At 53.6% G+C, this 21,348-nt stretch overlaps 1 protein-coding gene across 1 annotated transcript in view; it reads right to left on the reverse strand.

Moving 5' to 3' along the window:
- Nucleotides 1-21,348, reverse strand: part of Ttyh3 (tweety family member 3) — a 29,231-nt gene that overhangs the window by 6,909 nt on the left and 974 nt on the right. The window contains exons 2-11 of the mRNA XM_038346319.1: nt 9,704-9,873; nt 9,300-9,411; nt 8,974-9,194; nt 8,554-8,649; nt 7,360-7,432; nt 7,033-7,108; nt 5,063-5,118; nt 4,310-4,402; nt 2,643-2,735; nt 2,313-2,449 (exon numbers count right to left, since the gene is read on the reverse strand). Coding sequence (XP_038202247.1) covers nt 2,313-2,449; nt 2,643-2,735; nt 4,310-4,402; nt 5,063-5,118; nt 7,033-7,108; nt 7,360-7,432; nt 8,554-8,649; nt 8,974-9,194; nt 9,300-9,411; nt 9,704-9,873 — 1,127 coding nt within the window. The remainder of the gene's footprint in view (nt 1-2,312; nt 2,450-2,642; nt 2,736-4,309; nt 4,403-5,062; nt 5,119-7,032; nt 7,109-7,359; nt 7,433-8,553; nt 8,650-8,973; nt 9,195-9,299; nt 9,412-9,703; nt 9,874-21,348) is intronic.

Raw genomic sequence — 21,348 nt, forward strand, 5'->3', positions numbered from 1 at the left:
CTGAAACTCCCTCTGTAGACCAGGCTGGCCTTGAACTCACAGAAATCTGCCTACCTCTGCCTCCCAAATGCTGAGATCAAAGACATGTGCTGCCACACCTAGCTTTTTTTAAAATTAATTATTTATTATTATGTGCATTGGTGTTTTGCCTGCATGTATGTCTGTGTGAGGGTGTCAGATCCTCTGGAATTGGAGTTACAGACAGTTGTGAGCCACCAAGTGGATGCTGACTGAACCATGTCCTCTGGAAGAGCAGGCAGTGCTCTTAACCGCTGAGCCACCTCTCCAGCCCCTATTTTTATTTTTAATTTTGTGTACTTGTATGAGAAAAGGGTTCGTGCACATGAGTGCAGGTGCCTGTGGAGACCAGAAGAAGGCACTGGCTCCCTTGGAGCTGGACTTCAAACAACTGTTAGCTGCCCAGCGTACGTGCTGGGAACTAAACTTGGGTCCTATGGGAGAGCAGTGTGCATTCTTCACCTGATCCATTACTGCAGCTCCACAGCATGTGACCTCTTAGAGCTCACGTTGACAAACAGCTATGTGGTGACCCATTCAGTCACACAGCAAGCAAGAGTAGAGCCAGGACCTGAACAAGCATGAAGGTCCAGGGCTCGTGGCTACTCTCCTGCAGTCTCCTCGTATGTTACCACTGCCATCAGCACTACCATGGACCACCGTCACTTTTGCTAGAGCCACCAGCACATCCTCAGCAACATCACCATCACCACCATCATCTCTGTTGTCACCAGAATCACCACCGCCATCATCACCACCATTGCTACCATCACAACCACAGCTACCACAACTTACTGTCACTGTGACTTCTACCACTGCCCTCAACATCCCCATCACCAGAACTACATCATAACTGCAACCATCGCCAGAATCATGATTGTCACCATCATCCCCGCCAACGTCAGTCATCCCCATCACCACCACCATCAGTACTGCCACCATCCCCACCAAAATCGCCATCACTGCCACCATTACAACCATCACCTTCTTCATTATCACCACCACCAGCACCAGGCTATTATCAACACCACGACCAGTACCACTGTCACTACTGCCATCTTCGGAATCATTACCACCATTATCATAACCACCTTCATTATCATGAGCAGCAGGATCACTATCACCATGATTCTGTCACCACCACTCCCAGCACCACCTAAAACATCACCGCCATCTTCATTGCCACCTCAGACCACCCATCCTCATCATCCCCGCCATTATCACACCCGCTTTTTCTTCTTTTCTGTTTGTTTTGAGACAAGTCTCTCTTTATAGCCCTGGCAGTCCTGGAACTGATTCTCTCTGTAGACCAGGCTGGCCTCGAACTCACAGAGATCCACCTGACTTTGCTTCCCGAGTGCTGGGACTAAAGGCGTGCGCCACTTCTCCCAGCCATCACCGCCCGCTTTATCACCACTATCTCCATCACACTTAGAGGGAAAGGGAGCAGAATAACAGCACAGGCACAGGGGACAAACCTGAGCCGACATATTTGCCATCTTAGCTGGACCACAAACAGCATCGTGGCCCCAGTAGAAGGAGCTGAAAGGGCTAGGAAGCCTGACTCTCCATGTCTCCTCAAACTAGTCCCAGGCTGAGGAGACTGAGACAGGATCCATGAGGACTCCTGGCTCCAAAGATAAGGACACACTGTGTTGGGGCAGCTGGCCCAATCCCTGCGTTCAGGGGCGTGGCTGCCCCAGTGGAGTAGGATACCCCTTAAATAGGATCGGGGCGCCGGAAGGAGCCCCGTTTTGCTATCCCCCGCGTTACCTTCTACTCCGCTGGACCCTTGGTTCTGTAAGTTCCCTTATTTCCCCTTTTATTAAAACTGATTTATTATAAAAGGACTATCTTGGTTATTTCCTAACCCCTCCGACCGCCGGTACCGCCGGTACCCGCCGGTACACACAATGCACCATCTGGATCCCGAGCAGGATATGGTCACCTGAACATCCTCCTCCAGAAGCCAAGTCCTCACCACCCACAGCTGTGCACATCTGTCCCTGGGACTACAGAAGACACAGTCTGATGTAGTCTTTACAGAGTAGGGCATAAAGTCAACACAAGGGGGCAGGAGAGCCTGGCTCTGACCCCGCCTGCACTGGACAGGAATTTCTGCTGCCATCACTACTCCGATCATTAGCACAGGCTTCAGGAACAGCAGGCAGCCCCCAATGTGCTTCAGAGGCCTGGGAAGCAGTAAGAGCTGAGGAAGTGTATGCCTCTCACCGCTGGAGACAGGACCAAGTGTCCAGAAGGGCCAAATTCCAGGACCCCAGGGAAGGCCTCACCTCTTCTGTTGCCAGGTGTGCGGAACGCTGCAGACGATGGAGCTGAACATGAGGGCTGTGACGAAGGAGAAGAGGGCCAGGTAGATGAGGCCCTCGACACCATCGTAGCAGAAGCCGGTCAGCGCCTGCACGTAGTCCTGAGCCGGAAGAATGGGACACAACGCCAAGGACAGGGAGAGAATTGGGGACAAGCGGTGAGATCAACTTGCGAGGCCACACTGGATGTTCCTTACACGAGGCAGTGTAGAGGGCCCACCATCAACCCAGGGACCATAAATCTCTCTCTGGTGGTTCCCCTCTGCCCCGCCCCCAGATGCCCAGCAGCCTCACCAGGTGCAAGCTCCGGCAGTCCACCAGGGCGGTGAGGTGTTGGAGATTCACCTCTGTGCCGTTTAGCACCTCCTGGACTCGGAGCAAGGGATCCTGGGGTGGACACAACACTTGATGTCAGGGTAATTGGGAAGACCCAAATGAGCCATGGAGCCCTCAGTCTCCTTCCATCTCACAACTAGCCACAGAGCGAGCCCATCCCCTGAACCCCAACTCTATGCCAGCCCCTGAGGGTCTTCCGAAAAATGGCAGGCCTAGGTTCTGTGCCTTGGAAACACAGGAACCAGAGAGTGCACAGATACCTGTCCAATGCAGTCACTCCAAGATAGAGTTAATTTAATTTTCTTATCAAGAGTCTTGCTACATACTGTAAGATGGCCTCAAACTCACAATCCTCCTGCCTCAACCTCTTCAGGGCCGGGTTAGGGGTATGTGCTACCACACCTAGCTAGATTTCCTTCAGGTTCGTGGGAGAACCTGACTCACTATGTGTCACCGACTGGGCCTCGTTCTGCTCTTAAAACATATGTTAGGGGGCAGAAGGAATGGCTCAGCAGTTAAGAGCATCGGCTGCTCTTTTGGAAGAACCAGGTTGGAGTTTCAATGCCTACACAGTGGCTCACAACTGTCCGTGACTCCAGTTCCCGGGGATCTGATGTCCTTCTCTGGCCTACACAAGTACCAGACACTCATGCAGGCAAAACACCCATTACATAAAATGAAATTAAAAATAAATTTTACAAAAGTCAGACTTTAGGCTGGTTGTGGTAGGCAAGCCTGCAACCCCAGCACCCCAGAAGTGCATGCAGGCCACCTCTTGAATGCTGGGACTAAAGGAAAGTGTCACCTCACCTGGTGAAACGTTATTAACAGACTGAAGCTTTTATCGGGAACATGAAACCTGGTATGACGGACTGAGTCCCCAAATTGTGGGCTAAAGGCCCAACCCAAATTCCTAGAAAGTCACAGTTTGGAGAGAGATCTTTTTTCGTTTCTTTTTTGCAGTGCTGGGATGGAACCTAGGAATTCCTTGCCTGTGCCTGACAAGTTCTTATCACTAAGCCCACCCTCCGGCTTACCTAGAGACCTGTGGGCTCACTGCAGTTTCTCTCCCTACGGAGCAGAGGAGGAGTTTGAACTCCTGATCCTCCAGACTCTACTTCCCTAGTACTGAGAGTCAGGTAGGTGCCACCACACCCAGCCAGCCTTGCATATTTGAGACAGGGTTTGGCAATGTAGCCCAGGTTATCCTAGAATTGAAGATCTCGCCTCAGCCTCCTGAGTCCTACAGGCGTGTCACTACGCCAAGCTTGTATTACTTTTAGTATAAAGAACGAAACATTTGGTGTGTGTGTGTGTGTGTGTGTGTGTATGTGTGCGTGTGTGTACACAAGCATGCCACAGTGAACAAACTGAGACCAGAGGACAGCTTGTAGGAGTCACTTCCCTCTTCCACCATGTGGGTCTCAGGGATTGGACTCAGGTTGCCATGCTTACATTTTGAGCCATCTCAGCCTCCCAAATATTTTATAAACCCATGAACAAAGCCCAGGAAAAGGGGGTGGAGGGTAAGGGAAGGGAGGGTGCAAAGACTATGGGAACAGAAGGAACAATCAAGACCCTCAAGTTTCCATCCGTCAGGGCCACCCTTGCCCACAGCCCCTCACCTTGGTGGCTGGGTGCTCCTTCGGGACACTCCTCAGCAGCTCGGCCACGACATCCTGCATTTCCACCAGAGCTTTGTGGCTTCCTGACAGCTTCTGCTCCACAGAGAAGTGCGGAATCCAGCAGCCGCCTGCTGCTCTCCCAACCCAGTCCTCCCAACACAGGGAGCAAGGCCCCCCCGTTGGCCAGTTTGCCCGACTATCCCTGTAGGCTACAGGACACCCCTTCTCTCTGAAGGTGCCCACACAGGGGATGATACACACCCCTGAGGTGGTAACAAAACCCTGTGCCCACTCCAGAGAGCAAAGTAAAGCACCATCAATGAAGGTGTGTCTTCAGGATGCAAAGGGTACTCTCACCCCACTGCAGGGACAAGTAGTGGGTACAGGGTACGGCTAGTTAGGGCTGCCAAACTCTTCAAATGCCACCACTGAGACCTCTGAACAGGTGGCATTTTACAGAGGTGCCCCCTGGGCTCCTCTCATATTGTCTACATTTGCCAGTCAGCTAGCCTCTGTCCTGCAGGGTTGCTGAGGGAACCCCAAAGAATGAAAGGCATCTCAAGGATCCACATTAAATAGGTCACTCCATGGATGGGGCAAAAGATTAGCATCCTCCGATGTGGGTTTGCATAGAACCTAAGGGGCCAGTAGCTTCAGCTATGTGGGCTAACAGGACAAGCTCATGGCCCTTTCAGCCTCTTCCCGCATCCTGTGTCTCTGGCCTTGGCCACCCAGGACCAGTCTGGCTCTCACCTGTTGGAAAGGGTTGGTGGCACGGGGCGAGCAAGCCAAGTAGTATTGCAAAATGTCTGTGAAAAGAGGGAGGAGGCGCTGAGGACAGGTCCTGTCTGTGTCTGCACGCAAGTACATGCATTCACATTGTCCTCAAGTGTGCCTGCCTGCGTCTGGGTGTCTACATGCACCAGCGCTTGCAAATAATGCATGTTTGTATCCCTGTGCATGCACATGCTTGCATGTACATGCATTCACACACATGTATGTACGCTTGTGCTTGTGTGTGAGGCTGAGCCGTGACCTCCAGGGAGACTGTGGCTGAGCCAAGATCCTGTCCTCAGAGTGGGCCCCTGAAGGGTGCAGGACACTCCCATGGGTTTTCTAGCCCTGAAGCAGTGACAGTGGGCAGAGTGGGGTCTCTATGCCAGCACCCACACTCAGACTTAGGTTCTATGTTTCATTTGGTTTCTAGGCGTGCAGGGGCTGTAGGACCAAGGACACGGCTCCCCAATCTCTTCTTGTATCCAGTGTGTAATGAAGTTGGTTGCCACACCAACTCCAGTGTTGTCTGTGTGACATGACATATGTCATTATGCCGGACAGGAGCGACGTGTCCCATGGGACTAGGCTTCCTGGAGGTCAATGGCAGACAGCCTGGTATTGGCTGCCCTTGGGGCATAGACAGGTTTCTCGATTAGCTGGGTATGCGGGATATGAGCTTTGCACAATTTCTTTCATAATAATGATAGTCTTTATATATACAAGACAAGGATCATTCTCTTCAGGAACAGCTTTGAGATAGGGAAGCACAGTATGGGAATGTATGAGACTACAGCAGAACCTTTGTCATACACGGGGTGTATGATGAGCAAGGGAATAGATGGGTTAATGTTGATGGATAGACTGTTATGTTATACTTTATGGATAGGCTTGCTAGATCCCAACCCCCATGGTGTCTACTGCATAAGAAGGTACTAAAAAGTATATCTCCACAGATACAGAGAGCTGATTAGGCATATTTGGTAAAGAAAGGGTTAGAAAGAGGAAAGGCCATGATAGCGATAATGAGACAAAAACTTTCTATTCTTAAGATGAAACCACTTGACTGAGGTTTACATTCCCAAGGACAAGATTTCCTTTTCTAAGGATGTTTTATGTCTAACACCTGTCCCTGAAAATGTAACTAAAAGAAGCTTTCATACTGTGCCAACTGATGACACATGACCTTCTGATTTGTTCTTTGTTTGAATACTATATAATGAAAACATGAATTTAGTAAAATTGTAGCAGATTCCAACCACTCTCTTGTGTGTTGTGTCTGTCTGTCATTCGCCAAACTGTGCCTTCCTGTTACCAAGACCCTGCTTCTCCCACGGTCTGAGTGGCTCTCCTGAGCCGGTCTGTGGCAGCTGGTCCCACCTTGAGGAGCATCCCTGCCCACTTCCACCTGCTCAACCCTTCATTGCCTCTACTATCTGGGGCCTGTGGCTCTCTGACAGCTTCCCCTTCCTTTGCCCGTCATGCCAGTCAGCAGCCTTGGGAAGCTTTTGTTTGTATTTTTGTGTTTTTGAGACAGTTTTACCCAGGTTGGCCAGCAACTCAAGCTCCTACTACTCCAGCCTCCCGAGTACGGGGATTCAGGGCACGTGCCATGCCCAAGCTCAGGAGGCCTTTACCGGGATCATCACATGTCTCAGTACTCTCTCTTCTCCACCACCAGAAAGCCTATACTCCCAGCTGTGGCGCAGCCTCCCGGCTTCCCACTCTCTGTTCCCAATTAGTGGCCTCACAAACATAGCTGGGGCTTCCGCCTCAGGCATCCACCAGAGTTGCAGGCTCCTGAGCAGGTGTCTATCCCCCTGGCTGCCCACTTGGAAGCAGCCTGGGACACCAGCTTCCTGGCCTGTACCATGCCCGCCTAAGGTCAAAGGCTGGTACAGGTAGGGACCTCAGCCCTTTGTCCAGTCCACACCTGGCCACAGACTCACCCCCGCTCAGCACTGAGTGCTCCTCCACCATCTTGGTCACAAAGGTGTCAGGGTCTACGCAGAAGTCGCTGGAGCCCTGAAATGGGTGAGGCATGAAAGGGCAGGTGACCAAGATGGGCCTCAGAAGCAAGCCACGACCACCCAGAGTTCTCAGGGAGATTTTGTCCCTCACCCCCCAGGATCTCCCCTTAATTCAGAGAGGCAGAGTGGGATATAAGGAGCATGGGTCTGTGTGAACCAGGGCAAGGTGACAGGGCACAGAAGAATGGCTTTTTCCTCCCAACCAAAGCCCATTAGATGGGGATTCCTGGTCCCCCTGCCACTCACCACAGACACGGCCAGCTCCAAGCCCAGTGCACCCCAGCTGATGACCAGGGCCAAGACACCCAGCAAGCAGACCCTTGGGGCAAAGAAGGCCCATCAGGCTGGGAATAGGGGATAGGGGACATGCCATACACACAGCTGCAGCACAAAATGCCAGGCCCCTGGGGCCTGAGTCTGGGCGGTCCCACACGAGACAGTTGAGTCTTCCTGTGACCTGGTCTTAGAGTCACTCAAGGCCCGGGACCTGCACAAATGCTCCTCCCAGCAGGGATGAGACTCACCCTGTGAGTGCACAGCTGGGGACAAGTGACAGCAACCTAGGCTTGGGTAGGAGACCCTGTGGCACCCTAGGTCTCATACATCCTGTCTACATGAGCCCTTGATCACGTCAACCCCTCCGAGTATGCCAATGACACCCATTCCTATGCATGGCTGGCTCTTCCCTCCCTCGGGCCTGCTCCAGCCACACAGGGCTCCCTGCTCTCCCACACATCACCCAGGTGCAGGTCTGTGCATCGGCCTGCACATCTTTCCCCAGGGTCTACCCATTGCTTGCTCTTGAGGCCTCAACCCTGCCATCCCCTCTCTTAGAGCGCCTTGGCTGCATCACACACACTGAAGAGGGCCCTGGCTCTGGCTCTGCTTCCCAGTTCAGCATCACCCCCTGACCCTCAGACCCAGCAGGTTCATCTGTTCATCCTTGGGAGACATGGAGGTACAGGGGCTGGAGGGTTATGGGGCTCCACAGTGCCAGACCCACACAGTAACTGAAAGGCGGCTGCTCGGGTGGGACAGTGACATCACCCCGCAGCCACCCCATTGGCAAGTTGACATCTTTATCTTTCAGATGAGATGGGTCTGGCCCCGACGGGTCCAGCTGTTCAAAGTGGTTGACACGGTAAGAAGCGGAGCTGGGCTAGAACCCAGTCAGGTTGCCTGGTGTCCCCTACCAGGGCAGCTGTAAGTAAACCCTGTGCAGACTCTCCTGGGGAGGAGCATAGCTAAAGACTATACACAGGCAAGTGGCTCCTGGCACTGGTCACAGCAGTATGGCATCTCTGGGAGGAAGGCTGCCCTTAGGAGATGCTCATGGCCAGAGCCTCGTGGGTCTCACTGATAGAAGGAGACAGGGTTATATTATCTCAGACCATCACTCCATCCGTGGGCCCATAGGACCCATCTTCCCCTTTAACTCACCCAACCAAGATACCCTTGGAGCTGCGGATGAGGCCCACCAGCACCAGGAGGCAGATGATGACATCAAGCAACAGCAGGCCCAGGTACCCCAGCCACCTGTGGACACACACAGCTGTGGGCCAGGCATGGATAATGGCTGGGCAAATAGCCCAGGGCTTAGTCTTTTGGGTCAGGGTCTTGCCATTTAGCCCAGGCTAGCCTGGTGCTCCCAGCCCCTTTGCCTTGGCCTCTACTGTGTTGGGATTATATACCACCAAGTCTGACTTGATGTCAGTTCTTGAAAAAGACAGCACCACCTCCCACAGGGATTCCTGCTATGGCTGGCAACCTCAGGCACTAGGTACAAAGTGGTCCCGGAGGGTGATGCTCTACCCAGGTGGAGTGGGCCCTAGGGGGAAGGGTCCACCCCACCTGGCTCACCTGTACCAGTCATAGAGGTCCACCTGTTCAGCCAGCACCTCCAGTGATACGCCAGGGTTCCTCCAAAAGGGGATGGCAGCGGTGTAGCCCAACAGTGTCCCCAGAAGGCTCTGCAGCCGCTGCACGGCCCTCAGTGGCTCCTGTCGCCCGGCCAGCTGCCGCTCCAGGGTCTGTAGGTTGGGCTCTGCTGTGCGGTTCAGGGCTGCAGCGGTATCCCACACCTGTGAGGGGAGCAATATGAATCGGAGCCAGGTGCAGAGCAGATCATCCCACATGCACACAGAAGGTTCTAGAGCAGACAGGACGCTCCCCAGCCAGTCACTCACGCGGTCCTGGACCCCTGCCACTGTGCGGTTGGCATGTCGGAGAGAGTAAGTGGCTCGATGAACACCATCACTGGTTTCCCCGTTGCCATAGAATCCCACAGCGATGCCCGCGCTGGGGGAGGTAGAGCCATCATTTGCAGGGCTTGCAGCCAAACCTTCCCACCGGCCCAATCCTGGCTCCCACGGCCCCCAGCTTCTAGCCCCTAGCCCCTTACCCTCTTCAACCTAATCGCCTTAACAGCCCCACACCATCCTTCTGGCCTTGGGTCCCACCTCTCTCTTCCGGTCCCGCCCAGACTTCCCCGCCCTATCCTCTAGCCTCCCTAACCACATCCCCAAGCGACCCCGCCTCCAGCCCCTCCCTCCTGAACAGTCACAGGCTCCGTAGGCCCTCTCCTGCTCACCTGCAGACCAACGTGGCGATGATGACGCACCAGGCGGTGCAGCAACAGTCGGCTTCCAGGTGTTCATCTGTCTTCCGCCGCCGGCAGCACAACCAAAAGGAATAGAAGAGCAGGAAAAGAAGGTCGAGGGCCAGGCAGGCCAGGGCGGCGGCCCCCAGCAGCAGTAGCGCCTGTGAGCCGGGGTAGACAGAAGGGCATTGGAGGGTGTGGGTGGGGCTAGGGCGCAGTCCCATGTCAGCCCTTCTTCCTAATGGCTCTGCATTTTTTTTTTGAAGTTTGCCTGACCACGTGCTTTCCCCAATAAAGAAACTTCAGAAGCCATGTGTCCGGTGGCACATTCCTGTAACCCCAGAATTCTTCGGGAGGCTGAAGCAGGAGAATTGCTGTGAGGGGGCATCCAGCCTGAGCTATACAGTGAGTTCAAAGCTATGGAATACACAACAGAACTCTATTTCAAAAAACAAAACAAAACATAAAAGCCAGGCGGTAGTGACACATGATTTTAATTCCAGCCCTCTGGAGGCAGAGGCAGGGGGATCTCTGTGAGTTCGAGGCCAGCCTGGTCTACAGAGTAAGTTCCCGGGCAGGCTCCAAAGCTACACAGAAAAACCCTGTCTTTAAAAAGGAACAACAACAAAAAAAAGCTGGAGCTTCAGAGATGGCTCAGTGGCCAAGAGCACTGACTGCTCTTCCCAGGTAGCAGGGTTCAATACCCAGCAGCCACATTGTCAGCTCACAGTTGTCTGAAACACTACTGAAAGGGGACCTGGCCGCTGAGGGTATGAGGCATACCCGTGGTGCACAGGCATACATGAAGGCAAAATACCCATGCACATAAAACAAAAATACATAATTTAAAAACAACAACAAAAAGCTGGCTCTGTGAGATGGCTCAACAGATAAAAGTGCCTGCTACCAAGGCAGACACCATGAGTTCAATCCCAGGACCCTCATGGTGGAAGGAGAGAACACCCCTGACTCTCTCTAGTCGTACTTAGTAGAATATGCCCCTCCCGCCCACCATCATGTGTCAGAGAAATAGAAAGGACAGGCTAGTTAACCATGCATTCTCTTAGGAGCCACATGACAGGAAATGTGTTCTCAGCTCACTTCCTGTGCAGGGTGCGGAAGCAGGGTGTTGTTCAGCATCAGTTACTGGTCAATGGGGCAGCGGAAGGATGCTGAAGGGTTACTTTTTCTGAAGCTACCCAGACTGTCCCCTGGCTCTGATTCTGAGCTTCTCCTGGCCCCATCCCAACCTCTGCTCCTCCTCAGTCAGGGAGGGATTGCTGATGGCCCTGGGACAGGTGCGCCATCCTCGGGGCCAATGCCTGAGGAGCTAGAGAGGCAGAACAACCCTTTGCCTGGCCCCCCTTGGGACTACAGGCTGCTCCATCAACAACCCTGGCACCCAGTGGGCCATTTCCCAGGAGACAGTTGCCAGGCAGCAAAAGGATGGTGTTCCCTGCCCTCCCAGAAGCCAGCTGGCTCCCACACCTGGAGGCAGGCCTCAGCACTTTCCATCTGGCCATGAAGGTGCTGCCTGCACATCCAGTTAATGAGGGCCAAGAACTAGATTTCTGTAATCCAGAGCCATGACACTACCCTGGAGGCTGATGGGCCACTGGAGATGGGACCTCTGCTTGTGGCATAGTGCAGAAAAAAACTCAGGGAAAGGCCAGCTCCACCTTGATGCCACAGCCCATCCCCCACCAGCTTCACCCCGTCCCTCTACCCTGTACCATGGAGCTACCCAGCAGTCTGGGTGCTGCGAGGCATCTTTCTGTTTTTGCAGTGTACAGTATAGGCCCACCATCCCTGCAGAGAGGGGAATAGGTGCAGTTGGGGGTGCCAGAGCTACCCTGTGAGCCCTAGTGCTTACATCAGAAAGGCCTCCAAAGCCCAGGATGGCTGGTCCAGGAGTACACAGGGAGGTGGGGACAGGAGCATGCCAGTTTGCAGCAGGCAATGCAGACAGAACCCAGCACACGCCTATATAGGCCAGTATAGGCCAGTCACAGCGTTCTCACATAGTGGCCATGAGTAATCACCAGCACACTTTAGCTACAACATCCCCTGGCTTTCATCTGGATCTGTTGTTGCCTGCTTACACCTAGGCCTGGACCAAAAGTGCCAACCCAGTGCAGGTTCCCTCATCACAAATCAGAGGCAAAGGCTGTACAAGCCTGTGAGAGCAATTGACCACTCTCTCCCTGTCCTTCCATGAAGAGGGCCATCCTAGGGCTCCCCATGTCAACCAGACCCACTTTGGGCCATACATCTAGAATGTACATCTCACTGGAGGGGAGTTAGGGATGGGTCCCAGACACATGGCAGGCACCAGGCTTCGGCTCTGTGGCCAGGGTGGGCCTGTGCACCCAGTATTACTTGGCTGATGCTAGGACCACATCCTCCCATTTGCTAGAGGAGAAAACAGGTTTTATAAGATAAGTTCCAATCATGACAGGATCTGGGGTGGGGGTGGCAATTCTGCTCACAAATGGCACTACTGTGTTGCAGAGGGCTGATGCTCACTTACAAAATGCCACAAGATGCCAGGGACATACAGGACCCAGCTGGCAACAGCCTCTGTACAGGGAGGTAATCTTGGCACTAAGCTTACTGAAGGGAAGGAGACAGGCCATGAATAGCTGAACGCTGGCTTGTGAGACAGCTCAGCAGGCAGAGGCTCTTGCCGTCAAGCCTGAAGACCCAAGTTCGATTCTCAAGAGCCACATAGTAGAAGGAGAGAACTAATTCCTACAAGTTGTCCTCTGACCTCTATACATACATCATGGCATGTAACATGGGTGTACACAGACACACATGTACAACACATAAAGAAAAAAAGAAAAAAAAAGATGGGCAGGGATGTCAGGCCATCTGTAGTGAAGAGCAGCCAGGGTCAGTGTGTGAAACTGAGTCTGTGGAGTCCCCGGGGAAATACAGACTTGGGAATAAAGGCTTTGAGCTCCACCTTTGTGGGGAACCCCTAGGAAATCTACATGTCCTCAGTCGGGTGTGGGGGGAAAGCCAGAGAAAGCACACACCCTCATCCACATTCGAACATTCAGGCCCTGTGTCCATACATCTGCTCACAGCTGCACCCACACATACCAGTGCCAATAGGTGTGGCTTCATGAGCCCCAGGGCGTTTATGCTCTTATGGGTGTACACGGCTTTAATCCCAGTACTGGGGAGGCACAGCAGTCTAGGCCAGCCTAGGCTATATAGTGAGTTCCAGGTTAGGAGAGAGAGAGTGTGCGCGCCTTAAGAAACCAGTCACCCAAGATTGTACCCTGGGGCTCAAAGAAAGGAAGTCAACCAAAATCCCAAAGCCAGTGAAGATCTATAGGTAGTGACAGTCACAGCAGGTGCCTAGCATTCTCAATTTCTTACTCTTAGGGTGGCCAAGAAAGGGTTCATACCCATCTGTCTATGTTCTCCCCGATTCCATCCTGGTCTGGCCTTCTCTGGGAAGCCCTTTCTGAACATGTTTCTACCCTTTGTGCCTTGGGGTCTGCTTGCATAGTGTCAGTGGATGGCTGGAAGGTGTTGCCAAGCTCACGGATGGGGCAGGAACGACACTAACATCGCTACTGAAAGCTAAGGGGAGACTATCCAATCAACTCAGGACTTGTGCTCAGAGAATGTGTTCAACCATAGCAGGGATAAATTGAGATCTCTGTTCCCCGAATTCCAAGAGGCTGGGGGAACTTTCTGGCTCCATCTATTCCTCCCAGATGGGGCCAACTGTAATGAGTGCTGAGGCCAAGGGCAGTCAGCAGAATCTGTCCCAGCTCCAGGAATGGAAGGGATAGCACCCTCCGATTTACAATGAGAAAAAGCATGTCAGCATAGACAACTTGAGGCCCTGTGGGACAGCCGGCTGAGACAGCATGACCTCTTCCTAGTCTCTGAGGCCAGATCCCCAGGACATGCTTCTATGGGGGCACCAGGCCAATGTATTCAGTGGCAGAGCAGCCACCACTGCCCACAGACCACTGAGGATGATAATGGGAAATGCCACTCAGCAGCTAGGCTCTGACCACATGGAATTTTCCGTCTATGGTAAAAGTGATCTAGAGGCTCAGGCGGGTGAGGCAGGCACCTATCCCTGTTCTAAGCTCCTAGCCACAGTGTGGGCTGCAGGAACTAGGCTCTTGGTTAAGGTAGGTAGGGACAGCACCCTCCTCTCCAGCTCCCAGTGGCCTCCTATTTTACTGTACCAGCTCCCCAGGATGTAAATACTTGTGAGCTCTCACACATGCAGAAGGTAAGAAGCATCTGGGTAGTCATCTAGAGGGAGTACATGGCCCCAGTAACATCTACTTTTCTGGATAGAGATGGGCTACCAGGGTCCCGTTTGCCTACTCGGAGTAGGGAGGAGTCACCACAGCATCGCACCAGCTTGCCCCAAGGAGGGATAAGTCACCAGAGTTGACCTAAGATAACCAGGATGTAGGCCTAGAGCGCATTCCTTCTGGGCCACCAGAGGGCTCCAGGGACCCCCAGCAGCACAGTTCAGTGGCCTTGGGAATCTGAAGCAGAAGTAGGTCTCAGACTGCCATTGTGGGGTCACAGGCTCCTGGCTGGGCACCTAGGAAAGCCAAGGCTCAAAGATGGCTTTGTGATCTAGAGACCAGGATGGGATCAGGGAGCAAAAAGGAATTCAGGGCACAGGGTTGGAACATGCACAGTATGAGTAAGAGAAGGCAGGGAAGCAGGACACCCCCCCCCCTTCCTAGTACAGAAAGCTTCTAATGGGAACCCTTCATCTGCCAGAGGAAGAGACCACGTATGGGGAGGAGGGCTGTCCAGAAGGCTGGCTGGGTTAGGCTAAGACTCCACAGGCATCTTGGGCCAGAGTAAGGAAAGGGGAGGGCCCACCAGACTGAGCCATGCCTCGGGATCACGAGGGACACGCAACTAGCTGAGCATGCATACAGCTGGCTCAGCATGTATAAGCCGCAGGCCTGGTTCCCTGAGTCTGAGGCTTGGGGGTCCCCAGATCACTGAGCAGGAACTGATCTGTGCCTCTAGACATCTAGTGCTGGCCAGGAAGCCCACTCTCACCCCCGCAGGGAGAATCTGGGGGTCCTGGATGGGCTGCCAGGGCGCTGAGCTGGATGCATGACCACAGACGCCCCCACCCCCAACACACTTGGCTGAGGAACCAGTGATGCCGGCCAGAAATTAAAAACAGATTTTCCACCAGGCCAGGCTTGGGTTTCACAAATTCCATGACAGTGAGTTCGTGGCGGGGCCTGGAGAGAGTGTAGCGGATGGCTGCAGGATAGCGGGAGCCAGGGGAAGGGGAGAGCAGGAGCCCAGCTTACTACCACTGTCCCCCACCCTGAGGTCTGAAGCCGAGACACCTCAGCTGGGTAGTCATACACTACTGTCCCTTTGGCCTCATTCTGGAGGTATCTGCTCAGATAAGCTGACAGGCCCTCATCTCAGGGAACCCTCTGGAAAGTGGCTCACTCTCCATTTCTAGCAGGACAAGTGGCTCCCAGCCCTGTGACACAGCTCCCATCAGAGCGTCTCAGGTCTGGCTGCAGCAGCCACCCAACCCCGATCAACATCAGAAACCACTAAGGGACATGTGCACCCCAGTTTGACAGGGCTATAGAAGGGACTTCAAGTCCAGTATGGTCTGGTCTCTATGGTCACATGTCCAATCCCTTGGTGACCACATGAGGTACTTCCCATATCCCTGACCCCAAGGCCCTGACTACATAGCAAGGTCCCTTTTTTAGCCTAAGCAGAACTGCCTGTGGGTGAGGGGTTGATGCAGATGGCGGAACCCACTGCTGCTCCAAACCTGGGTCCACAGGGAGAAGCCAGGTATCTAGTCCAAAGGCCTCTGCCTAGAGGGCACCAAAATGTCCAGCTCCAAGACTACAAGGAGAAGGAGCTAGAAACAGCTGAACAGCTGCAGGAATGAACAGCGAGGCAGCTGCCGCCCAGGGGTCAGGGTGACAAAGCACACAGCTCCCTAGAGCATGACCAAGAGAGCTCCAGGAAGTAGCCAGATGGACCAGCATGGGTCCTGGTAGCAGGGTGCCACATTAGGTGAAGCAGGGTTCCTGCTGGAGAGGTGAGAGGAAGGGGAAAGGTTGGGCAGACACCACTTCCAACCTCAGCGGGAAGCCAGAGGGAGGCTGGCATCCTCGGAGAAAGCTCAGAATGGCCTTGGGGACATTTGACCCCGACTTCTACTCAGGAGCCCTTGGGTTTGATTTCTGTGGTTGTTTGGAGACAGGGTCACATGGAGCCCAGGTTGGCCTCGAACTCCCTATGTAGGGGAGGGTGGCCTTGAATTTGCCTTCACCTCCAAGTGCTGGGAGTCCAGGTGTGCACTACTACCTTGGTTTCTGTGGTGCTGAACTTTGTACAGGCTGGGCAAACATGCTACCAACTGAGCTACAGCTTTAGCACGATTTGCTGTTTTAATGTGATCATTCTATTTAAACTGATTATGTGTGTGGGACACATATATGCTACTATACACACATGGAAGTCAGAGGGTTCTTTCCTTCTCCTTCACATGGGGTCTGGGGACTGAGTTCAGGTCTTCAGGCTTGTGCAATAAGCGCTTTACCCACTGAGCCATCTCATTGGCCCATTTGCTTGATTTTGAGACAGGGTGTGTAGCCACACTGGTTTCAAACTCATGGTAGTTCTGCCTCAGCCTTCCAAATGCTAGGACTATAGCGTACAGACATGTACCACCATACCTCGATAGCAGAAGCCTTTCCTCCACTCTGAGACAGGGTTTTCTGTGTACACTTGGCTGTCTTAGGACTCTGTAGACCAGGATGACCTCAAATTCACAGAGTTCTGCCTGCCTCTGTTTCCCAAGTGCTGAGATTAAAACCATGTGTCACCACCTCCTGGCTAGCAGAAGTCTTGTTTGTTTGTTTGTTTGTTTTTAAGAGAGTTTCTCCGTGTAACAGATCTGGTTGCCCCAGAACTCACTTTGTAGAACAGACCGCCCTTGATCTCACAGAGCTCCACCTGCCTCTGCCTCCCAAGTGCTTGGGATTAAAGGCGTGCGCTGCGCCACCGCTGCCCAGCTACACAAACCTTAAAGACTCCCTTCTTCTTGGGACTTCTGCAGGGCCGAGGACTGCATGACCAGAGATTCATAGTCTCATGGCCCCGGAGCTGATCTTGTCTTTCTGAGGCTCCTAAAGCAGCAGCCATTGCATGGCTGAACACCAAGGCCCGATACAGTGGCATAGCATTTTCCAGGTCCAGGCAGTGAGGCCCTAGGACCCACCCCCAGTAGAGTGGATGTTATGGTCCAGAGTCAGTCTCAGCATCTCCTGGCTGTACTGATTCAGACTTGGTCCATGATTCTTCCCTGGGACTCAGTGTTGGTCATAATGCACAAACATGCACAGCCAACTGGGCCTGGCAGGGACTTACCTGCCTCTCCCAGCCTAGGGCCCTTGCTCCTTGTACCATCATCTCCCACCCAGGGGTTGCTCTGGAAGCCTCCATCTAGATCTAAACCGGGAAGGGGGAGGGAGGCAGGGTGGTCATGGTAGATGCGGTTTGTATTTGGCCTCCTTCTTTCCCTTGCAACTTCAGAATTCTGGCCAGCACTATGAAATGCTAGGGAAGCACCCAGAAGCACATGAGTGGCCATGTCTAAATTATGCAGTATCTAAGCTTAGGCAGGCAACAAAGGCTGGAGGCATGGCTCAGTTGGGAGAACCCTTGCCTAGAAGGCATGAAGCCCTGGTTTCCACCTACTGCACCACGCAGACCAGGGGTATGGATGCAGTGGAGACCAGGTCATCCTTAACATGCTGGGTTCAAGGCCAGCCCTTATGTGAGCCGACTCTGAGTTCAGACATCCAGAACCAATAGGGAGCTGAATGCGGTAGTGCGCACTCCTGTGTCTGGTGAGATGAGAGGCAAGGACAGGAGAATCCCCAGAAGCTTGCTGGCCACCAGCTGGCACAGGCAGTGGCAAAAAAGAGACCCTACTTCAAAGATGGTCCAAGGCAAGGGCTGGCATCTAAGGTTACCCCTCTGATCGTCATATGCTCACCATGACACATACACGCCTGCAATCACATACAGGAATGCACACACACACTGAACATGCACACATACATACCATATACATACACATCACACAACACACATATACACGATTCAAAAACAAAGCAAACAATTTTAAAAAGGGAGACAAAGCTTGGGGTGTGGTTCAGTGGCAGACTACTTGCCTAGCGTGCAGGAGGCCCTGAGTCTGAGCTCGAGCACACGGAGCAAGGGCGGGGGGGTGAAAAGAAAGGAAGGAAGGAAAGGACGAACAAACGTGACATGGCAGTATGCAATACAACTCTGGTTTCAAGTGGCGTCATCCCAAAAATGCAAGTGCATGGACGGACTCCAGCTGGGTGGCTCCTTTGTCTTCGCATGGTCACCCCCCCCCATACACACCCGAGTGTCCCACAGACGTGCGCTGCCTGTGTAAGCTGGAAACAGGCGATAAGGCTGCTTTTTCAGACAGAGCTCATTTCCTGAGTTGTCGGGAGGATGACAATGAACCCAGCCCTGCCCAGAGGACACAGCCAAGCTGCCAACCTGCCTGCCATGCTGCTGACCTTGTACATTGAGAGGCCAAACTCTTATGAGCTGCCTGCAAGCACTGAGGGCAGATTCGTAGTCCTGAGGGACATTGAGCTGGAGCCTAGAAAGTAGCCTGTGACACAGGATGGCCAGTACTCCTAGGCAGCATATTTCCCTGTGCCACGCAGGCAGAGGGTATACCTGGTTTCTCTGCCTCACACCTTTGCCTACTTTGTTTCCACCCTCTAAGACCATTTCTCAAGCCCTAACTATACCACCTGGGTCCCTCCCTCCCTCTATAGCTCAAACCCAGAGCCCTGTGCATGCTAGGCAAGCGCTCTACTACTGAGTGCATTCTCTACTCCCACCCCCTTTTTAAAGAGACGAGATCAACTCCATTGCTGGTTTTGAACTCATTCTGCAAGCCAGGCTAGCCTTGAACTTTCTTCCTGGCGAGCAGCTGGGCTAACAGGTCTGTATCACCACGGCTGACTTCTGGTGAGTTCCAAGCCTTGGCTGGCAGTTTCCATGGCAGGCTAGGTAATAACGGCTTCATGAGGCCCTCCCAGACCGCCAAGCCTTACAGCCAGCTCCTGCTCTTTTTTTTTCTTTTTTTGGTTTTTCGAGACAGGGTTTCTCTGCAGCTTTTTTAGAGCCTGTCCTGGAACTAGCTCTTGTAGACCAGGCTGGCCTCGAACTCACAGAGATCCGCCTGCCTCTGCCTGCCGAGTGCTGGGATTAAAGGCGTGCGCCACCACAGCCCAGCCAGCTCCTGCTCTTGATCCCATCCCTAGTCATAACAGTTCTCCGTCAGCAAACAGTTCCTGGGCTGCCTCGAACTAAGAGAGACAGCGAAGACTGGAAGCAAAGAGTATGAATTTGACCCCGTACCTAAGGCAGCAGGGTCATGCTGGGTCATGAGGGCTGATGGAGGACAAGAAAACAGCTATTTCCCCCCATACCAGAATGAGGTCAGCAGGCTGTACCCAGGTGTCAATAATCTACTCGGAGAGGGGCCTGATGCCCAAGCTTAGGGACTGCAGGCCACCAGGACAGGCCCAAATGGAAATCAAGACTTCAGTCAGGACAAGCTGGTTGTGGACCATGTCAAGTCCAAAGTCTCTGGGTCCCGTGCTGTCTGCCGCTAGGACTTCAGTTCCTCCCTGCAGGTGAAGGCACCTACCCACACAGAGGATCTAAATTCCAAGTACCCCAGTGAGGCAAGGGGGTAGGGGAGCTGGGGCATGCTGGGGATGGCCTCATCCCAGAAGAGAGCAGTCAACAGCTCCTGGGGACAGTCTAGCGAGAAACCAGCACAGAACTAGACGAGACTGGAGGAGCCCCTTCTGTCGTGAAGATGCCATCGGCACCCATACAACTCAACCAGCGACTGACTCCCGGCGGCCCTTCCACTCAGCACCATTACAGGCTTCTAAGAAGGGATGCGTCATGCTCCGAGACCCCCGATCTCAACACTACAGGATGTGAACTCGTACCGTCACCCGTGTAAAAGCTGCACGGCATGCTGAAGCTCTGCACCCTTGGAGCAGCCAGTCCACCTCTGCTGGGTCTCCAGGAGGGAGGATAAATGGTCCGAGGGAAGACTCTGCCCCCAGTGCTCCCTGAAGGAGGCTAAGCCTTAGTCTGTACACTACAGACAGTTACACAGCCCTGTGTGAAAGGAGGTGAGTACAGGCAGCTCCACACGGGGATTGACTGGGAGTCTAATTGTGGGTTCCACCAAGTTCCAGACAGTGGGCCATGAATGGAGGAGAGAGCAAAGGACAGGCCTGGCATCCCCATGCTGGGAGACATAGAAGCTTCCTTCCCTAATGGGGCACAGTGCAGGTATGGGCAGGGTGGACAGCAGAGAGGGTACTCCAGGTCAAGATGGGTGAGAGGTCACGAGACACAGTGGGATGGGACAGCCACCCCAACATGCGTGTAAATACAACCCCACCCACAGAGTTTGCAACACCTCCCCAGGGAAGACGTGATGGAGCCTGTGAGGATCCTACTGCCTGCCCGCTCAGAAAAGGAGCTCCTGCCTTCCTCCTGACAGGTGACCCTGCACAACCATCACATTCCGGGATGAAGCTCAGAGAGGCTGAGCAATTGCCTAAAACACCTGCTGAAAGAGGGCAGGGGCCCCATGCATATCCACAGCCCCACTTCAGGAGCGGAGGCGGCGGGGGATGGAGCCAGGCTGGGTTCCACACCGTGAATTATTCAGTGGCTAATTCTGCTCCTGGGAGAGGAGGCAGGAGGGAGAGTGAGTCAGAGGCCTCCCACAGCGGAGCCCAGAGCAGGGGAGCAAAAGCAGGCAGGACCAGGCTCAGCCAGGGCCATGGGGCTGAGGGCCCATGGAACTGAGGGCCTGGGCCACTACCTTCAGATCCCCAAGGGCTGCAGGCACTGGGCCCTCACCCTCTCCGTCACAACTGTGCCAACAAAGCAACAGCAAGTTAAAGTCTGCAGCAGGAGCAGGTGGCAGCCCACTGACCACAGGAAATGCTACCAGGTTGCCCCAGGTGTCAGTGGACCATCAGAACTGACAATCAGGCAAACCCTAAGTAGGCAACTTTCTAAGAATAGCTCATACAGTTCTTCCAGGAAGGAGGGTGACAACACCGTCACACAGTAAGAGAAGCGCATGTGTTTCCCCAACCCCCATCCAGGGCTTGTCTTTCCCCAAAAATCCCCAGGTGGGCTCAGATCTCCCTCCCCGTTGCTGTCTCTCCAGGCTCAAGCTTGGTCTAAGCCCTCGCTTCCATCCTCGTTTTAGGAATGCCATCAGCTGCTGGAGCTGGGCTCAGGATGGCATCGAGTGAGAGCAGGGGCAATCCTGTGCTCTCACCCTGAACTTCTCAATAGGATGAGGGTGGCTGCAGAGAGAAATGTGGCACAGTCCAGGGAGCACGATTCCCAGGCTGTGGTCCAGGGACACCTCTGAGGTGCTGGGGGACCAGGTGGCTGACTACTCTGTTTCTAGAATCCGGAGCGGGAAGGAAAAGCCCACAGCCTGGTCCCCCTGCCCTGAACTCAAATGACAG

This window comes from Arvicola amphibius, chromosome 10 (assembly GCF_903992535.2).
Source record: "Arvicola amphibius chromosome 10, mArvAmp1.2, whole genome shotgun sequence".
Lineage (NCBI taxonomy): Eukaryota > Metazoa > Chordata > Mammalia > Rodentia > Cricetidae > Arvicola > Arvicola amphibius.